The sequence below is a fragment of the Callorhinus ursinus genome, unplaced genomic scaffold (assembly GCF_003265705.2).
Source record: "Callorhinus ursinus isolate GAN/ISIS: 27379988/994484 unplaced genomic scaffold, GSC_fseal_2.0 scaffold26, whole genome shotgun sequence".
NCBI lineage: Eukaryota > Metazoa > Chordata > Mammalia > Carnivora > Otariidae > Callorhinus > Callorhinus ursinus.
In genome coordinates this window covers 4,134,993-4,147,924 of record NW_027397088.1, presented here as the reverse complement: position 1 = coordinate 4,147,924, position 12,932 = coordinate 4,134,993, and the positions used below count along the sequence as shown (strand labels likewise).

At 49.2% G+C, this 12,932-nt stretch overlaps 1 protein-coding gene across 3 annotated transcripts in view; it reads left to right on the top strand.

The window, feature by feature from the left end:
• The window catches only part of SLC22A23 (solute carrier family 22 member 23), a 172,795-nt gene that overhangs the window by 136,211 nt on the left and 23,652 nt on the right, over window positions 1–12,932 (top strand). For all 3 annotated transcript variants that reach the window (XM_025891073.2, XM_073877515.1, XM_073877516.1), the window contains exon 5: window positions 9,176–9,303. In XM_025891073.2, coding sequence (XP_025746858.1) covers window positions 9,176–9,303 — 128 coding nt within the window. The remainder of the gene's footprint in view (window positions 1–9,175; window positions 9,304–12,932) is intronic.

Genomic DNA, 12,932 nt, shown 5'->3' with positions numbered 1-12,932 from the left:
TATAAATAAAAATGGTAGCCCACATTTCAATCCTAACAATTGAATGAGCAATTAAAAGTGAGATCAAAATGTTCTCCGACTTGCTGTTTGGGGATTTGCTAATGGCATGGAATTTTAGGGAGGCCTCAGGCAAGAGGCTGCCCCATTTTTAACTTCTGAGTCTGCAGAGAGTATGTAAAAAATAATAGGAACCCCTGTGGTCAACAAAACTGCTTCCAAGTCCAAGTGGAGAAAGACCTGTGAACGTGGGAACATGTGGCCCTTCAATACCATGTCCTCTGTCAGGGGATGTAGCCTCTGCTCTTTAGAGGCCAATGTTACCAGCTCCTTGGTCCTCACTGTCCGCACACCTAGGATGTGCTCCGACATTCCATCTTGCTACCCTGTGGAAGCTGGAGGGTCACGGAGTCTTGAAACCAGGCCAAATGCAGGGGGCCGATGTGCACATGTGTGCATGTGTGTGCACTCCGGGACGGGTGTGTTTAGTGGGAGTGGTGGGGACAGAAAGCGGGTAGACTGGTGTCTAGTGATAACTGCTCAGTGGTTGCCCCACTCACTGTTCACTGGCAAAAGTCCACGTAGATGGGAACAGAGTGAGGCCGAGGGGCCCAGCCCCGTCAGCGGTGGGGGGGGGGGGGCCCTCTGGCAGAGCATATGTCTGGTACTATAAGAAGTGGAGGTCCCAGACAGATCAGGCTGACCTCACTCCATCGAGACTGTTTCTGTTGAGGTTGGGAGGGGTAAGTGTGCTAATGGCAAGAAGCTGCTTTCCAGAGCTGGGTCCGAGGTCAGGGTAGAACCGGCAGGGCCCCCCCCTTGATGACAAGCCAATGAATTTGTGGCCTCCGTGGGCTCCTTTATCATCAAGATGGAAGCCAGCAGATCAGGAGAAGCTGAGTCCCGGGAGAAGGTTGACCGGACTCCCTGGACAAACTGCTGATACAGAGGTGCCAATAAAATAAATAAAAGGTTCAGAGAAAAGAGGATATGAAGAGACAGAACGTGGAGAAAATTAACCCAGGTACACTCAAGGTTCCAGAACATTTTTAGGTGAATTTTAAGCCTTCATGTTTAGAATGTGAACTGAAGAATATTTTAAATTTATCCCAACTGTAAGGTATTCTGGACTGCTTATTTAAAAGGCTAGCTCTGAAGAACATTTTCGGTACTGACTTCGTTCCTCCTGGCAAAAACCTGGAAGCAGCATTAGAATATTTGTACAGTGCGTGGCTATGATCAGCATCTTTTTTGCCTTTAAGAAGAAGGCAATGGTTGCCATTAGCCTCATGAAATAAATCCACGCAGAGAATGTTGGTGCCGGGGTAAGGCCTTGGTGTCCTCCCACAACCCCTACCCTGCTCTACAGATGTGGGGAAACTGAGGCCCGGAGGGTTAAGTAATTTGCCCAAGGTCACAAAATGTGTATAATCCCGGGGCTCGCGATGTCCTCCCTCTATAATTTTTCTATAAGGGAAGAATTACGTCATTTAGGTATATACCGTTTTAGAAAACATCAGAGACACAAAGTTACGAGTTTATGTGACAAGTGGGATGGCCATTTAATTATGAAAGAATTTTATATTCTATAAAGAGATTTACAAGAAGAGTTATTTGCCTCAGGATATCTTTGGGGTTTAACCATCCTAAAAGCCAATTATTTTAATTTTATTTAATTTAAATTACTAAGTTTAACCCAAATCATGTGAATTTTTGTTAAAAAGAGGTAATTTGTATTCACTTGCTATCCCCTGAATTGAACCGACTTAACCTTTATTTATATCTATACCAGACAAAACTAAACTTTAAAAAAAAAAAAATCCAAGTGAAAGCTTATCTATGGGAACGAAGCCTATATTTTTGTAAGAGCTTTGGACCAGAAACTTAAGATATTCTCCCAACTTGTATTTCATTCAATTCTGGACTTTGCTCTCATTTTTTAAATTTTGAGACTCTTTTCAGAATTTCATAGCACTGTGATACTTGGTAATACCTTCAAGTATCAACAGCTAGAATCACCTCTTTAAATCAGAAGCACCCTTAGTATGGTCTGAGATGCTTTTTACATCCACGCTCAGGGAAACTTGGCTTCTACAAAGCCTTCCATGACTCAACTCCACCACCCCCATCTGTGTCCTTCCCTCTACACTGGATGACCTGCTGGAGGGAAGATCTTACCCTGTAAGGCAGCTATTAATTGACATGTTTTTTCCTGCTGGCAGGTTGATCGTGCCCCGTACACACTGATTCCATGAATGATGGATATTGACAGTGTGAAAGCGTACCTGTCCACACACGTATCACTCAAATTTAATACTTCAGGAGAACAAACAACTCGAGGATAAAATTAACAGAATATAAGCTGTTAATCTTAACTTCCTTTCTGTCTTTTCCTTTATGAATAAATATTCTAGGACAGTTAAAGCATATAGATATGCTTTTAATGCAGAGAATTGCCAAGTTGGTGTCTTATCTGAGCAGGTGTTAAATGAATTAGCAAGAAGACAGCCTAGATAGTATACTTGCCAGTGTCTTGTTCTCCAGCTGGGTAGAAGGAATGCTTGGTTTTATCTTTAAATGTCAAGGAAAAAAATAGTGACTTCAGTATTAGGAAAGGATCACAGTATTGAGTTTCAATTACTGATGCTAGGTGTGAAAGAGATCCGTGAATGGGAAATCAGGTGGGCTTAAGACTTAGCCAAATAACAGAAGAGGCAGAAATGAAGGCAAAGACAGGAAAGTACATCAGAAACAACACATTACTATTAAATCTAGAGGACTGTGGTCTGAAAAGCATGTGGTGAACCAGGGAGTGCAAGAGAGAAGAAGCAGATAGGGTTCTCCTTGTCTGAATGGCACGCAGACACACAATTTGAAGAACAGCCGTTTAGTGGTAGCAATTAGGAGAACATGGAAAATTTATCAGCCTTGACACAGTAACATCGTTTACGTGATACCACTGAGAAAACAGTTCCATGTAAATAAATTTTCCATATAACTCGTCAAGAGTCAGCACTTTAGTGTAGCTATCTGGTGGGCATCTTTCTAAAATAGACTTTCCTGCTTTTTAAGCAACGCTATAAACATAGCATGACGTGGAGAAAATAATACTGGTCTAGAGATCTAAAGACCAAGGTCCAGGGCTGACCCTGCCACTGTACCCTCCCCCAACCCCAGGAGGCACGGTAGGGGCTCAGTCCATGTGCTTTGTCTGGAGGGGCTGAGTTGAGTCAGAGACCTCACTCTGACTCTGAGGTTCATTTTTTATAACTTTGCCTTTTCTTGGTGGGTGTTTAGAGGGTTTGTGTACGGCATCAGGCACATTCCAGTAGTGTGAGCCTTTGTGGTGTGTGAACTGTACCACCCGATCGAGATTGTGCCCCTCGGCTCCGAACGGCCTGTCCTCATTCCTGTCTGCGCTCGGGCTTTCGAACCTAGAGCACGGGTGTCTGAGTGGGAACCTCAGTCGGCCTTTCAGGGCATGGCCTCCGAAAGCTCCATGTGATTGAGTCAGAGGCCCTTTTCACATGATTGCTGTTCCTTGGCTTTTTGTTGAATAATTGAGGCCACAGGGTAAGTGACCGATAGGTTGATGGTTTTATGATGTTCTAAGTTCATGCTGGAAAATGATGTTGCTCAGGTTGTTCTGAGGTTGGGTCGGCCTTGTGTCAGGTGGCCCCAGGTCACAAGTAGGAAGTTAGTGTGGGTTTGATCCAGGACCTCAAGATAGAAACCACTGTGCACACATTTGTGGGGGATGGTCTCTGGGCCACCTGGGAGCAAACATGTGCCAGTCTGGAAGGAAGGGAAATTTTGAGGGTGAAACTGGCATTTTTCACTGAAAGTAGGGGCAGTGTGATCTAGCAGAAGAAGCACCAAGATATGTAAGCATACAAGTGCCCAGAGTGTGATTGGAAGGATTCGCCCCCATCAGGCAGCTGTTAGCCCCTAAAGGGGAGGACGAAGACCATGTAGGGCACCAGGTTTGGGGCAAGGGGTCCAGGAGGGCTGCACTATTTTATTATTTTTTAAGACTGTATTTATTTATTTGGGAGGGAGCAAGGAGGGGCAGAGGGGGAGAGAGAAAGAATCTGAAGCAGACGCTGCACTGAGCACAGAGCCTGACACGGGGCTCCATCCCACAACCGCGAGATCACAGCCTGAGCCAAAACCAAGAGTCGGACGCTTAACAGGCTGAGCCACCCAGGTGCCCCTATTTTCATTTTTAAGTAGAGAATGGATCTGTGATTTGCTTAATGAAAAATTAATTCCATAGCCGAAGGCTTTGATCCAGCGTCCCCAGCCGTAGCGCAGTGTGGAGGGTGGCTCGCCTCTGACCGAGACCGTCGGGTGAGTGGACAGAGCGCCACCTGCACGGCCCACTCCAGGCAGGTGCTCGGCAGACGCCACCTGCATGGTCCACGTGTAGCTCCAGCATCGCCTGTCCCAGATTCTGAAGCGTCCAAGCCCCGTCCCGTCTTCTTCAGCTACTCGGCATCGGATACTTGATGCTTCTGCCGTGAAATGTATGTGCGTTCTGGAGGAGCAGTGCCTGCAGACTCAAAATGCTCACATCCATTCGGTCTGGTTCTGCCTCCGGCGAGGTCAAGCCAGCACCCGTCTCATTGCCAAGTGAGTTAAGCAGCGAGGTCTTTGGATTTCAGAACCTTTGGGATTCTGGAATTGTGACTACGGGATCATGGACCTTCTAACCATCCTGAACATAGTTTGGAGAAGGCCTCAGAACAATCCATCGTCTGCCTTGGGCCGAGAGGCCCGTCAGCCCTGTGATCCTCAGCAGGGGAGAGATGAGGTGTCTGCCCGGCACTGCCCCTCCTCCGCCCTCACTCGCTCCACGCTCGCTTGCTGTGTGGGGGTTAGGACCAGAGCAGCTAGAGTGGAGCTTTGCCCACATCCTTCCAGCAGAAGCCCTAGGGCTCATGGAACCACCTGGCTTGGAGCGATCACAGCCTGAACATCTCTCTAGTCGTGGGTTCAAATCCGGCTCTGCCACTTGAGAGCTGTGTCATCTGGGCCAGATACTTATACTTTCTTTGCCTTGGTTTCCCCATCTGAACAAGAGGAATAATAATAATACTACCACATAGCAAGCTTGAAAGAATTAAATCCTTCCAGCTTTCGAAATGTCTTGCTCGGCTCCTGTGGGCTGAGGCAAGCCATTGGCCCCGTGGACGCTTCCTTTTCCCAGACCCACAGGCGCAGGCCATTGCAGAACTACCTCCTAGAGAAGCCACTGTGGCTTTTATGCCTGGGTACCTGGTGTGGTTGCAGAAGTCACCCTCAAGGAAACTTTCTTACCATCTGCACGGGAGGGTGCACCAGGCAGACGCAGCCTCCTGCTGCCCACCGTGCTCTTTTATTTTTGCTGAAAATGATCAGTTTCTCTAAGGTTCTGCTACATTCCTCCTAGGTCCTGGGCTGTTGGCTGGCTTTTTAATTTGCATGGTGTTATTACATTATGTACTTGTCAGAAGAGATTTCATTAAGCTCCCATAATATGGCCACACGGCCCATTATCCAAACTAGAAAGCCACCTGTGGGCTTTCTCCTAGGCTGATAGTCCAGCGAATTCTTTATGGCTTTGACTTACTTTGACTTACTATGACTTACTTTGTAGTAAACTTTAAGTATGTGGTGGGCCTCATAAAACTTCATCATTCCATGCAAGCACCCTCTGGGCTTGTGGCATTCTGGAACACCTGAGGAAGCATTGCTAGAACAGTACATCCCGAGCTTCTGTCACCTGAGCGCTGTCTGGGCGTGTGAGGTTTCTTTGCCACATCCACCAAGGTTAAGGATATGGGCTGCTGAGGCAGACTGCCTGGGTTCAGTTAAGCTCTGCCACTTACCGGCTCTGGAATCTACACGATGTACTTGAACGTTCTGTGCCTGAGGGTTCTCATCTGTGAAATGGGAGTGATATCACTACCCCATTACAAGCTTGAAAGTATTCTGTACGTGGGAAACATGCACTACCCCATTACAAGCGTGGGAAACGTGCGGAAGAGTGCCTGATGGTTGTAAATCCAGTCCTAGGGAAGGAAGTTGGCGGTGCTCTTGGCCACCGGAAGCAGGGCTGGGTGGCTAATGGGAGTCAGCCCCTGTTCTCATGTCCAAATCTTCTGGGAGAGCGCTGTGTCTTCATTGCAGTTCCTTCTGGTCGGATGGCTACCACTCATTAGACTCCGTGGTGCTCAGGAGCCTCCACTCCCTGGGCCCTGCCTCTCTGCCTCTCCTCATCTCTTCTCAGCTCACACCCAGCATTCCCGTTTTACCAGCTTGCAGCCCCCCAGACACATGCTGTTTCATGGCCCTGCGCCTCTTCTCGGGATCCTGTCTCCACACCCACCCCACCACATGCTGCACCTGCCCATCTCCTGAGAAGCCCAAACATACCACCACCCTCCAAAGTCTTCCCCGGCACCCCTTTCCTACAACTGCCCACTCTGGTTCTTGGCCTCAGTTGTGTCCCATACTGTACAGACTTCTGTCCAAATCACTGGTAAATCGTGTGCGTGTTTACTTGCTTTAGTTGTCTATCTACCTATTTATGTATAGAGATCTCCTCCTATGTTGGAGGACTCTTAGGTTGAGGTCAGGGATGTATCCATGTGGGATGCATCAACACATAGTAGAAAAAAGTAATCTGGTGACAGAACGTTTGAGCTCCAAAAGAGACCCGCACCCACTTCTTAAATCCGAAGATCATGGCATGCCTTTGCAAACGGTGCTGTCCTTGAGCCCTCTTTTACAAGCTTTGCCATTCTCAAAGATTCTCTAGGAAGAAACTTGCTCGTTGTCATTTCTCATAAGGGTGTTTATTTCTTCTTACTGATTTTTAGGTATCCAAAGTCTGTTGTCTTTAAGCACGATTTGGGGGTGAGAAAAAAAATGAGTAATAGAGGGTGACAGGGCCGTCAGGAGTAGGGCAGCATCCCCGAGACCCGAGAGCCCATGGGCCACCAGATCGCACATGACGCTTTCCCCATGGGACCCTGGTCTCCGTCTGTGGCTCTGAAACCTGGGAAGAGCTGAGCTCCGCCCCCCCACCACCACCTGCTGGGCTCTGGGCCTTGCTCTTCCTGCATTGAGCACCTTTATGGTCTTGATTTTCAAATTCTGTTCCCAGCTGTGGAGTTTGTTCCATAAACATTTGATGTAAATTACTTTAAATTACTTTTAAAAGGACCCCAAACTTTCTCGTATTGTAGACCATATTTTACACTTCAGAGATCACCTGCAAAACATCTTGTGCTGTCAGAGGAATATATGAGCTGGTTTTCTGAGGTTTAAAAAGATTATTTAAATCTTTAAAAAGATTCTCCCAAAGTGGCTAAGCATATTTGGACCACCTGTGAACGTGCCCTGCTGAAGAAGGTGGCAGCTCGGCAACTGGTGTTGGCAATAGGGCCCCCTGCCGAAAGGCACCCCGAAGTCCGGGGGGCTCCCGGGTCCAGTATTCAGGCCATCGCCATGTGGAGCCTCACTGGGCCCAGTAGTCAAGGGCCATGGCAGGTGGCCTGCCACGGTGTGGGCTGTCCTATGGGGCATCTGGAAATTGGGGATGCTTCTGGGCTGGACTGAGGCTGTCTATCCAGCCTCCCCAGCATTGTTTATAGAAGCGCCTCCGATCCACACAGAAGGCCCCTGCCATCACCCACCAGGGGCCCGGCTACTCAGAGTGGCCCGCGCCTGGAGGGCTGCACCCAAACCAGGACCTAAAATCTACAATCAGAGGAGCAGCTGAACCCACTTCTCAGTGCTCAGTAACTTGATCAGACAGCTTAGAGAAAGTACAACACGGAAAATAAGCTTGATTTCATTGTTGCGTATGGGATCCCGCCTGAACAAACAGAAGATTTACAAGCCAGTTTCTGGATTACTTTAATTAGAGGCTCTCCAGAGCTTGCAGGGCTGCTGAGGGGTAGTTGCAATGCTAACTTCTTAGCCACATCAGTCATGATTCCTTGATACTATATAACCGAAATAAAATATGGTGATGACCAGAGGGTGGGGGTGCTGGTTTCCAGCTTTTACTTTCCTCCCTGTTAGGGGTGGCTCCTCTTCTATAGGAAAGTTCAAAGGGAACACGACCACACCTGTTCCTGCACGAGTTGTCTGTGGCTCTTCGGGCACATGGCAGAGTTGAGGAGTTAACCACAGAGACCTCGCAGGTCCGCAAAATCTAAAATATTTACTGATACTGTCCAGAAGTGAGCTAACCCCTGCTCCAGACAGGCACCCCGTTCGCTTTGATTGACTTGTAAATACTGTCATAAAAGTAAACTTACCAAATGCACTGATAGTAAAACACTAGTGGTTTTTTTTTAAATTGAGACTCCTTACAAGGTCTCATTGTAAACACAAACAAGGAATCTGTTGGCTAATAAAACTTGAAACCTGCTGTGTTACGTGGTGTCACTTCAGAGAGATGTGACATGCAGTTAGCAGCAAGATGAAAGTAATTCTATAGGTAAGTCCTGTGAAAGCCGTCACATGTTCGAAAACTGAAGATAACTGTCCGGTTGCTCACATTGGGCATTTTTTTTAAACTTAAAATCATTCTACTAATATTTGGTTTTTGTGACAAAATATAACAAAAGCAGCGCTTCAACAAACTGCTTAAACTTGCTGTAGAAATCCGTAGTTAGTGAAAAGTTTACACTGATTTCTTGACACAAATGGTAGGATTGTTGTTCCTATCTGCCGTGTTTTGAAAGTCATCATTTTTATACTTTCTCAAAAAAAATTTAGACCCCTTCCCCTGCCCACAGTTTAGCTTCTCTGGTTCGGCTCATGAGCGTCCTGAGCATTCACTGGCCATTACTTCACGTGGGTGGGAAGTGAATGCCACCCACCTGTGAAGCTTCCAGGCCCAGGACAGAGGCTGTGGGTTTTTGTTTTTGTTTTTGTTTTTTAATGATTTTATTTATTTGTCAGAGAGAGAGCACAAGCTGGGGGAGCGGCAGGCAGAGGGAGACGCAGGCTTCCCACAGAGAGGGAGCCCGATGGAGGGCTCCATCCCAGGACCCTGGGATCATGACCTGAGCCAAAGGCAGACGCTTACCCGACTGAGCCACCCAGGCGTCCCAGGGCTGTGTTTCTTGATGCCCTACAGAACCGAAGACATTCACCCATTCCCTTTGTGTCTTTGAAGGATATTCCCCGAGTCCCTGCGGTGGCTGATGGCTACCCAGCAGTTTGAGGCTGCAAAGAAGCTGATCCTGCACTTCACGCAGAAGAACTGCATGAACCCTGAGAGTGACATCAAAGGTGTGATGCCTGGTGAGTAGTGCTCACTTCAGCCCTGCAGCCCCACCCCGTTTGGGAGAGGTGCCGCGCGTCCTGGACGAAGTCACCACAGTCTTACCAAGCAGCTGCCTTCCTGGTTTAAGTTTCCATAATGGTTGGTCTGCAGCTGGACCAGGAATGTACGGGAATTGAAATTCTCTCCACCTTCTAGGTGTTAGATTCTTTCCTGACCAAGTCTAACATGCTGTCCTGTCCAGACCCAGAAGTGAGGCATGAGCCTAATAGGCACCCAGTCACCCGGGAATGTTTGGGAGGGGTCCAGCCCGAGTCTGGTACAGAGCCATGCCTACCAGCCTGGTTTATACACCCGCAGAGCCCTGGCTTGGGGTGGCACTGGTCCGCACTGCCTCTCTCTTCCCACGTATGACCTTCAGAGATGCCACTGTCTGTCTCTGTCATGACCTGTTTGTTGGGCATCTGAAGAAATAGGAAAGTGAAGTCTTTTTGTAGAGTAGTTCAGAGCCGTTTAATTTTTTTTTTTTTTTTTAGATTTTTATTTACATTCAAGTTAGTTAACAGATAGTGTATTACTCATTTCGGGAGTCAGATCCATAGAATGTGTGTGTATCAGGAGCATCGCCACAAGCTAGATCAGGCCTTTCAGGCTGGGGATCTGTCAGTATCACCAGGAAGTTGTTAAAATCCTCGTCCCCGGTTCCCTCCCTTGTACGCAGAAATTCTGATCCAGGAGATTTGGAGTAAGTTCGGAGAAATTGCATTGTTAATAAGCAATAGCAGAGGTTCTGATGTACATGGTGCACAGACCCTTTGAAAGTCCCAATAAAACCAACCCCGGGCTCTGACCCACGGCAACAACCCGATGATACTGTTGTTACAAATTTCCCAGGAAAATACTCTTCGGGCCCCGCCCAAGAGAGAATATGTACATCCCCCAGCCCTCACCACGATCTGAAATTCTGTCCAACAGATACTTACTAAACACCTGCGGTATACCAGACCCTGTTCTAGAACAGAGAAGGAAGCAGGCAAAGCCTTGCCTTTTTCGTGGAGCTTACAGGCAAAGCAAGGGAGGGTATACAGTGAACAATGAAATGTACAGTCCATCAGGAGGGAGGCATGCTGTCAGAAAAATTCACAGAGTGGAGGGATAGAGGGGGATGGTGAGGGATCCCAGTCAGACGCTTGGGGGAGCCTGGCTCCAAGGTCACGGGTGAGCAGAGACCTAAGCGAGGTAGGAGAATGTACGTGTCACATCTCCATTCACAACGGGGAAGGAACATGCAGGAAATCTGAATCACACTGGCCAGGAAGGGCTTCTGGAATCATCTGTTTTATGGTTCCTAGACAGGCTTTTCATTAAACTCCTGATTCAGATCTAGGGTTCATGGTCACTAGAAGTTCCCCAGATGCTACTGCTTGACCAGAATGGCGTCTGTGCCTTGGCCTGGATCCATGACCTGGGAGATGGGGACAGCAAGGCTCGGCTGCCTCCACCTGTGGGGCTGGCTTGCTCTGCCTGGCACTCCAGCACAGGGAGACGGGCTCGGGAAGCCTGGGGCCCATGCTTTATTGGAAAAAAGGCCATGAGCCAGGTCTGCTTTACACAATGAGTACTGAGTGCTGGTGCTTTGCAAAGGGGCACCTGTGGTTCCTTTTTATCCAGTGACAATGAGAATAAATGGGATGACATTCACATGGTGCTTAGATGTCAGTCACTTTTCCAAATGATTTGCAAATACTAACTTAATATTTAATACTAAGTGCTTTACATACATTAGCTTTTTCACGACAGTCCTATGGGAGAAGTACCATAATTATCCTGAATTGCAGATGAGGAAGCTGAGGCACAGAGGGGGAAGTGTCTTGCCGAAGGTCACACAGCTAGTAAGTAGTTGAGCCGGGACCTGAACCCAGGAAGTCCAGCAGAAGCAGAAGGGAGTTGGGGGAGCTCACAGACAGAGACACCAGTGTCACTGTGCAGAAGAATGAGTATTGAATTCATTTCCCCTTTGAGGGCCATCTTCCCAAACTTCTCCAGGCCCCATTCATTAGCAGGTTAATGCTCTTAAGTCCTACAGTATAATCTGTTTCTGGCATTTCCCTAATGAAATCACCACATTCTGTTTCTTTCTGGTTAAAATATTGTCTGGGAAAAGCTTGTTTTCTCAATCCTAATTATACCGATTCATTTTTCTCCTATTTTTGGAAAGTGGTATTAAATCTTTTTTTTCCTTTCTTTGCTTACGAGTTTTGCTGCTGTCCCCGCAGGAGGCTGGGGGGAGGGGAGAGGTGGCTGACACATGTGACCTCAGCCCCACTTGGGAGGGGTGTCACGGCACTCGCTGCTGGGGACACACGGTTCCCGTCTGCCTCGGACCTCTGCTCACTCCCCGCTGTCAAGCGTAGATGCCAGTGCTGGGGGAAGGCAGGTCATCAGAATTGGGCCACTTCACACTTTTGGAGGCTGCTTTTCTCTGCTTGGAATCTTCTTCCCATCACCTCATCTCGCCCACCTACCAATCCCTGTCCCTTACCTGGTCTACCTGCCTTGTCTCCATCTCGCTGCCCCTCCCCTCACACCACCTGCTCAGAAATCCCTCAGCAGCCTCCCGGGCCTTCTGGCTAGATCCCCCAGACCTTCTGAGGTGAAGGTGCTCTGAGACCCTGCCTCACCTCTACCTGCCTCTCGAAGACTCTGCAGCCTGCACTAGGCTCTCGGAACACACTGAATGCCCACCCCCGCAGGGCCGTCCCCACCCCGGGTCTTCCTGGGTGACACCCCGCATTTGCTTCTCGCCAGAGCCTTCATGAGGTCAATCATCACATCACCCGTTTGTCGTATGGGGAAGCGGGGCCCAGACAGGCTGAGTGTTGGGGAGCAGTGCCGCCCACTGCCGATGTCCCTCCAGGTGGAAGGAACAAGCCCCGTGCGGGGAGTGGCTGCCCTCTGTCCTCATGCATTAGGCCCTGTGTGGGCAGCGCCCCTGGAAAAGCCCGCCTGGCCCTCGTTGCCGGGAAGGGAGGGCGAGTCCCCCCATCAGGCCCAGGAGGGGCTTTGCCCGGCCCTTCTCAGCAATCCAGCCTGCATTCTGCCCTCTCCCGCCCCCTCCGTTTTGTCAGCCTGGTCAGAACCAGGTGAGGAGCAGGTCTGTGTATCTGGCCACCTCCGTGTCCCCAGGGTTAGGTCACTTGCCCGAGTCCCAGCACTAGCGAGTGGTGACTCGGAGGCCGGGTGCCCGGCTGCTAACCCCGCTGGCAGCCGACTCCCCCTCCTCCGGGCTTTGGGCCAACTGCGGCCACTTGCCTGGAGAGGCAGTTACCGAGGTCAGCGCTGCCGGGTCACTTGCCGAAATTTGGGGCAGATTTCAAAGAGTGAGCTATCTGAGGTGACTTTGATAAGATCCCTCTAGGCGGTCTCATCTGCTTGCGCCTGAAGCACTTGTTCTAATGGCCGAGCACCATCCTGTCCAAATCCCTACCTGAGGGGGGAGGGGCTCTGCGGAGGAGACAGCAGGTGCTTTCTCCGCTTCCGGTCCTGGCCTCCTGGCCTCCTTGCCTCCTTGCCTCCGGGCCTCCTGGCCACCGCCGCGGAGCTCTTAGTGCGCGCTTTTGATAATGGCTCCGGGGCCACCACGGCGGCT